The 7,459-nt window shown below is 35.3% G+C and overlaps 1 protein-coding gene across 1 annotated transcript in view; it reads right to left on the bottom strand.

Annotated features, from left to right (window-relative positions):
* LOC110462869 (short-chain specific acyl-CoA dehydrogenase, mitochondrial-like) overlaps positions 1-4,991 on the bottom strand; it is a 13,996-nt gene extending 9,005 nt beyond the window's left edge. Inside the window, exons 1-6 of the mRNA XM_021517100.1 lie at positions 4,919-4,991; positions 3,351-3,502; positions 2,465-2,614; positions 1,976-2,087; positions 781-896; positions 434-469 (exon numbers count right to left, since the gene is read on the bottom strand). Coding sequence (XP_021372775.1) covers positions 434-469; positions 781-896; positions 1,976-2,087; positions 2,465-2,614; positions 3,351-3,502; positions 4,919-4,970 — 618 coding nt within the window. The 5' untranslated portion in view covers positions 4,971-4,991. The remainder of the gene's footprint in view (positions 1-433; positions 470-780; positions 897-1,975; positions 2,088-2,464; positions 2,615-3,350; positions 3,503-4,918) is intronic.
* Positions 4,992-7,459: the final 2,468 nt, after the last annotated feature.

Below are 7,459 nucleotides of genomic sequence, written 5' to 3'. Positions count from 1 at the left end.
CCAGCAGAACTTGACTTTAAGTTTGAAATAGGTTTTCAAAATGGCGGCCGTGGCGGCCATATTGGATTTCTGATCGACCCGAAAAATAACAACACTTTGTCAGGACCATGAGGCGATCATTCCTACCAACTTTCAGTTCAATCGGCCCAGCAGAACTTGACTTTAAGTTTGAAATGTAAAATGTTAACGGACGACGGACGACGGACGACGGACGAAAACGGATAGCAATAGGTCACTTGAGCTAAAGCTCAGGTGACCTAAAAATGACACAATAGTTATTATTGTACTGAGAGAAAGCAATATCCCTGGATAACCCTTGCTGTTGCTGCTTATTCAGTGCAATTTTGTTACATTTCTTTTAAGGAAAAAAAGAAAGTAGAAAGTAAATACTCAAAGGATACCAGCAAAATAAAAATATTGATCAAACTCTTACTTTGTGCTTGAGTCCTTTATCTGTTGTTGCAAAAACCTGAAATAAGATGCAAATATCAATATTAAGATTGTGGTTACATAATATAATCACTAAACAAATGTATCCTATTATCTCATCACCTAGATATGATACTGTGCTTTCACTGTATGTACATCTGTCTCACATTACACAGCATTATTATAATAATTGGGTTTGAACTTTTGTTTGCTTACCATATTTTCCCTGTGATATGCCCAGAAAAGCTGTGCAAAAATTACTTACAAATTAAAAGTGGCAGTGGTAACACGTTCTTTGCATGGAAGGAGGAGGGGGAAGTGGGGAGGAGGAGAAAGTGGGGGNACACATACTATGGCAGCATCTGCCTCGTATCCATTGGTGATCCAGGCCTTGGTTCCATTGAGTACCCAGGAGTCCCCATCAAGCTTGGCAACGGTGGAGGCTGCTCCGGCATCACTGCCATTTCCTGTAAATAACACAAATCAATTCTACACTAGCATAGGTAGAGGACTTTTCTTCTTACACAAAAAGTAACTTCCCAAAGCTATTTCTGCAGATGTCCATAGCTATCTATGTAACTGCTCAAAGCTTTCTCTCAAACTGCTCTGTTGTATGGCCATCTATCTTAACAGAGATGACTCAGATACTATTCAAAGAGCAATACTATATCAAATTATAAGTATCAATATTCAAACATTTATCTTCTACATGACAGAAAAATTAGTCTTATTCTGTGTTAAGGTCATAGGAGTGTATTGCTAAACAGAAATAGGAAGTAAATCCCTTGTTGAAAATCCAATGTAGGGAAACAGTATCACAATTTCTGCATATTCTAATGTATAATATTAAACTGAAGAATATTATATGTTTATTATTGACAGAACAGTGTGTTCTTTCAATATTAAAGTATTTCAAAGCAATCCAGACATTAATTCAGTTGTTTTTTAATCAATGAGTCACATGTGTCCATTTTTCTGTACTTCAGGAAACCGACTACCTATTTCACTACTTTGAAGTTTTTCAAGAACGATAACTCTTACATACAATTATTATGTGCATATAATGTCAATTTTTAATCGTTTATAGATAATTAATTGTACATAATTCAGCATTTATAAAATTGATATACATTAATGCAATACTAACCTATGTCAGTATCATTTTTATTGACATTTTTTGCAAAAAATTGTGTTTCATTTTTTTTTCAGAATTCATTCCTTTTTACATAAATTCCCATTTAAAATCCGTAAAATTCTGACAATCTATATTTTTTTGTGGCAGAAAATTTTCTTTACTTCAAAGCAATATAACTACAAAATTTGAAGAAATTCTACTGAGAAATGGTGACACAATCCTATTACCTTAGATGATGTATCACTGTTATCACTGTAAATAAGTTTGGTAACATACAAACTGGCATCAGTTTACACACAGCAAGATTCAACATTCAGAGAAATAGAATGTATTTTCTCCGATGGAGGCAAAAAAAAATTGTACATGGTTCTTAAACATACAGATTTCAATATCAAATTTCAGATGTATTACCTGGTTCACTGAGTGCAAAGCAGCCAACTCGGTCACCACTAAGGAATGGATGTACAAACTGTTCCTTCTGTGCTGGTGTGGCATACTTATTTACTGGTCCTAGGTACAGGGACTGTAAAAATACATGTAACAGCATGTATCAAAAGTTATAGATAAATCCACTCCTTTCTAGTTTAATATCAGTCAGCATTTGCATCTAAATCTTACACTTTTTCATGACGCATTTCAATACAATATTGCAAACTTTTAAAAGCACTTAATTTTTATTCTGACTAAGAGCTTCAATGTATATCATTTTATATGAGTTATCTGGATCAAAAGCATCTAACAGGATTAAATTGAAGAGTGAGCCTATTCTATAGACATATTTCCTTCTTAAAGAAACTATCGGTGATAGATGAGTGAAAAGTAATTCATTCACAGTGGACTTATTTCTTTGAACCAGAAAATAACCGAAATTAATAAGAACCCATACCCTCGGGTACTTACATTGTTGACACTCATTATACAACCCGTGGATGCACATCCTCGGCTAACCTCTTCCATAGCGATGGCGTAAGCCAGGTAGTCCAGTCCTGTACCTCCGTCCGACTCGGGTATGTCAACACACATCAACCCCATCTCTCCTAGCTTCTTGACCTATGGAAACACCACATCTCTCATTTTATCAAGCATATAGATACATAGTTACACATATAGACCAACACAAATGTTGTACAAGCCTCTAATTGCTGACTATTTGCAAATAGTACAGTAGTACAGGCACAATCATAATTTTGTAAACAAACTATTTTTTACTTTGGTTTTTCAAGTGGGTTTTTTCCAGATAACGGGTTGTTGGTGACTTATATATATGCAAACACCACCTCTGCTGAAAGATTATTTAAATATGTTTATTTGTATCAAATGTGTACAAATATACAGTGTAAAACACAATCTGATTAAAATCATATCCTACCTTCTCTACGTATCACGTTATGTTATATGTAGAGAATGTAAGATATGACTTTAATCAGATTGTGTAAAACAAGACACTTTATGCTTACCTCTTACATGTAGTGCTGATGTATCTCATCTTACAAGTACATGTTTATCTCTTAAATTGGTGTATAATATGAAAATACCAACTGTTGAGGTTGTTAATAATCTCTTTTTTTGTGGGGGGGGGGGGGGGGGGGGTCCAAATTGGAAAAATACATAAAGCCTAGGAAAGCCTGTGGATCTGCCGCTGGTTTTATTTCTCAGTGCAGATATCTTAAGGAAATTGCAGTTATAAATTGTCTTGTTATTATTTTAGTGAAGGACTTTATCCATCTGATCATGAAAGGCATGTATTTGACAGCTCCACCACATACAGGTAAAGTATCCGTCTTACCTGCTCTGCCGGGTACAGGTGTTCTTTGTCAAGCTTTGCTGCTATTGGTACCAATTCTTTGTCTGCAAAATCTCTCACAGACTGTCTTAACATCTCATGTGTGTCTGGTAAACTTGATAAACTAGACAGTGGTCTACTAGCAGCAAACACATCTGGCAAAAAAAAGAATATATATCATGATGACTATTTTTAAACATATTTCAATCGAATCTCTCAATCACATAGCTGCAGCACTATACTAAGAGAGTTCTTAATCAAACTTCAATGTTCTAGGCATTCTCGATACTCGAGAATGTTCTTTGAGTTAAGAAGTTTGGTGGATTAATACCAGGCTAGGTGTACTCTGCTGAATGCCTACCTTACATACAAAGTATATAAAGATGATGAGCAAATTTAAGACAGATCTTTGCTTCCGTGCATGAAACAATAAATAAATTTCCACTTAGGTAGGATACTTCCTTAACAAATATAATATATATAAAAAAATTACACTGTTGAACTACTTTCACTTCACAATTCAAAACGGATTGGATCATGATGCTTCGATATGTTTTCGTAAAGACGAAAAATCTTAAAATACAAAATAAGCAACAAACTGGACATAAAATGCAAACAAAGTGAAAACATCTGAAAATTTAGCTATATAGTCAAACTACTCAAAACCATAAGGTATCGAAACAACTTTTGGGCAGTATCAAAATGTCTTAACTAAACAAGCGGTTGGGCATCGTCGCATACCCACGACTGATTTCGCTTCACTACTCACCCGTAGCAAAGCGAAATCAGCCTTGGGTATCGGACGATGGCAGTTGGGGTATTAACTGAAATGGGAGTTGAATTACCGAAATGAAGGAAAATAGGCTTTATATTGGCATTAGCCATTATTGCCAAAGAGAAAAGGTAAAAATAAGTCACGATCTTTTACATATGCCCCCAACGATAACATTTTTTTTTCATGTAGCTCTGATGACGGTACCGAAAATTGTGTAGTGAATTGCGAAATTAGAAAAAAATAAACCCCCGATTTTTTACATATGCCTGTAATTGGTGATGAACAATGCATAGTTATAGGTCCATTCTCTTGAAGCAATATCAATTTAAAGTCCATTTCATTCCATTTCGGTTCATAACAACAAAGGTGTTTGCAATTCTGACTGTAAATTGAGATAATAATCATATAAAAATAAGGGTATTACTATCACACGGAGGGGTGGGGTGACATCTGTGATAACAAGTACAGAAACGACAGTACTGAAACGTCTGTAACATCAATGTTTTTGTATGTGTATGTCGGTCAAAAGGCTTGCAGTGCTTATGCTATTTTGTTCATAGAAACCCATCGACTCTAAACAAAAACTTTCTTATCTTTTATCTTATCAAACGAAGACGCAGTTCAAACACAAACTTTGGACGAACGTCACGAAGCCGGTTGTATAACCCCGAAAAAGAAAACAACAAAATCTAAGTATTTCGAAGCAGCATAGTACAGATATGAGAAGTATACAAAATTGGTCCAAACTTCATCGATTTGTGTCAAGACATGGCGAATAAACTACGTTATTTCATACTTTTTCTTGAGAGAATCCGCCCGTATCGCAGAAAAGTTCTAGCAGTCGCCATTGCGCCAGAGGTTACCTCCAAAATTAGAGAGTTCCTGGTGTCAAAGGACGCCGTGCATTCGACTAGGAATATTACGGAATACAGTAAGGAACGGCAACTCAAGATCTGGGTCGAGACAAATCATGGCACATGCAAGTGTACATACTCTTGTAAACAGTATATTGAGTAAAGAATACATATTGATACCTATCACGATATTGTGCAGAGACCTAAAATAAAAATATATGCCTAGTTAATTTGAATACACATTGAAACCACAGGGACCAATTTGTTACAGCTATTTGAACCCTATACTAATGTGTTCAGAGTGGTTTACACGTTGTAGGGGTTTATATCACGTAACATTGCTTTAAACACCTTATTTTAGCTGTAACGAATTATCAGGTCCTTTTCTCAAACTAAACCCATGAATTCATACTGTTCGAAAGTTTTTGAAGTTTAAAAAATGAAAATAACAAAAATGTTTTTTAATGCATTGTTTTTTAATTATGTTCGTTCGAGGCAAATTGCCTATTTTCATATATCATCATGTGTATGCGCTTAGACCGACGGTGACCAGTAAGACCGTAACTTTGTAACAACAGGATGGACTTTTTCGGTGACTTTCCAAAATTACATGTAATTCGGACATTGATCATAATGGATTTTTCGGAAAGGAGAACTTTGCAAGAGCAAGGCAACAACAACGCCATTGCCATGGCGATGCATTGTTGGCTGACAACCTCTAATTATATTACTTGATATAAGTAACAATTACCATATTGTAAATATATTGAATGCTACCTTTATTTAAAATCCTGTCAAAATGTATATAATGGTCGTTTCAACTAGGGCCGTTTTTACAGTGGGGCCGTTTTGGCCGTTTGACCTAAATTCCCTTTACATAACATCAGCTATAAACAGAAGTTCCCCAAACGAGTGACGGTTGGTTATCGTAATATCTTAATCGAGATCTACAATCAGAGCATGAAAAAGATCCACTCAGATAATAGTATAGGGGAAAGTAATTTTCATCATTTGTGTAAAGACACACTTACCGATTGACTTTTACAATTTATAAACTAACTAATTAGAATTAGAAAATTATGAAAAACAGTCGAGTTTAGAGACTTTTTTTTCTCCTATAGCGTTCATACTTTGGTATTATATCTTGGAAAGCATACGTTTCACTTTAAAATACAATATTTTTGTGTCCGATCGGGGAAACAACTGGAAGATGACGGTTAAAATAATTGTTATAAGTCGTCGAAATATGTATATAAATAAATCGGCCATTAAATAATTGTGTTACCCACTAGTGGATAACCATGAAATGTTATCAGATTCTAGTAATTACTTTTCTGTATCCAATACGTCGGAAGTTGAAGTAAATTGCGTTATGTTCGTAAAATTTAAAAAATGTCCTTTGAAATTTTGTTCCATAAAAAATACCTACTAAACTTCAGTATATGACCTGTCAATGAGGATGATTGATGAAAGCCGAGAGGGGCTGACATTGTAAGCTTTAACAGTTGTAAGCTTTACTATACCGGATGGTGTGACAACTTTACCGTCCTATTATTATATTATATACTATTTTTTAATCGTATTTGGTTATATTTGACCAACATTAGTTATCACGATATAGATCAGCATACAATTATGATGGACTGATCAGGGTGGGTGCCACAAGAAGATTTATAATGGCAGGCCGTAGTGTAGGGAAAGCGACGCTTCCTGGTTCAGAATAAGAGTTACTTCCCCTCTACCGTTATTGCAGCAAAAAGATCTTGGTTTCCAAGTCCGTGGTTTATATAAACATTAAAGATAGTTTCTATTCACACTCCTGGTGGCACAAAACTCTCGTTTCACGCTCTGTTCATACTTACATGTAATGCAGGTTCTTAATTTGTTTTCATTTACCTTAATAACCAGTGTCATTCCATATTTTTCGCTGATAACTTTCATTAGTAAATATAAAAAAGACAGTTTCTGAGCACTTAAAAATTAATAAAAGACATGTTACAGCCAAAACGAAATTTTACAATTCTGAGATTATACATGGATTTCAAATCACGTCTTCTCTGTGCCCATTATATACGTAGTCTTACCAGGGACGACATAGTCTTAATTTTCATTCCATGTCACTTTGTGTTGATATACTTGAGACATCTTCCTTTGTACCTAGAAGATGTTTCGTTGTTTAGTTCTGGATCGTCTGAACAAATCACAACGTACATAGTCCTAGAATACATGTACCAGAAGAAAATAACATTTAGCTCTCTTCCCCTATTTGGTTCCGAACCTCTACCCCTAGGGAGGACGCTCCCTTTGTTTAAATATCATTGAACACCACCCGCCCAGTAATGCTTCAGCCCGAAATTTCAAACCCCGTACTGAAGGAGTATCCTTATAAATGTTTAAGGTGCGGTAAGTACCGGTGAACGTAGTTCAAAGTTTCAAGTGACAACACCCCTTGTATATACAGCATGGAGTCCCCTTGGTCTTCC

The sequence above is a fragment of the Mizuhopecten yessoensis genome, unplaced genomic scaffold (assembly GCF_002113885.1).
Source record: "Mizuhopecten yessoensis strain PY_sf001 unplaced genomic scaffold, ASM211388v2 scaffold10839, whole genome shotgun sequence".
NCBI lineage: Eukaryota > Metazoa > Mollusca > Bivalvia > Pectinida > Pectinidae > Mizuhopecten > Mizuhopecten yessoensis.
The sequence above is the reverse complement of the archived record's forward strand: the minus strand, read 5'-3'. Positions and strand labels throughout refer to the sequence as shown.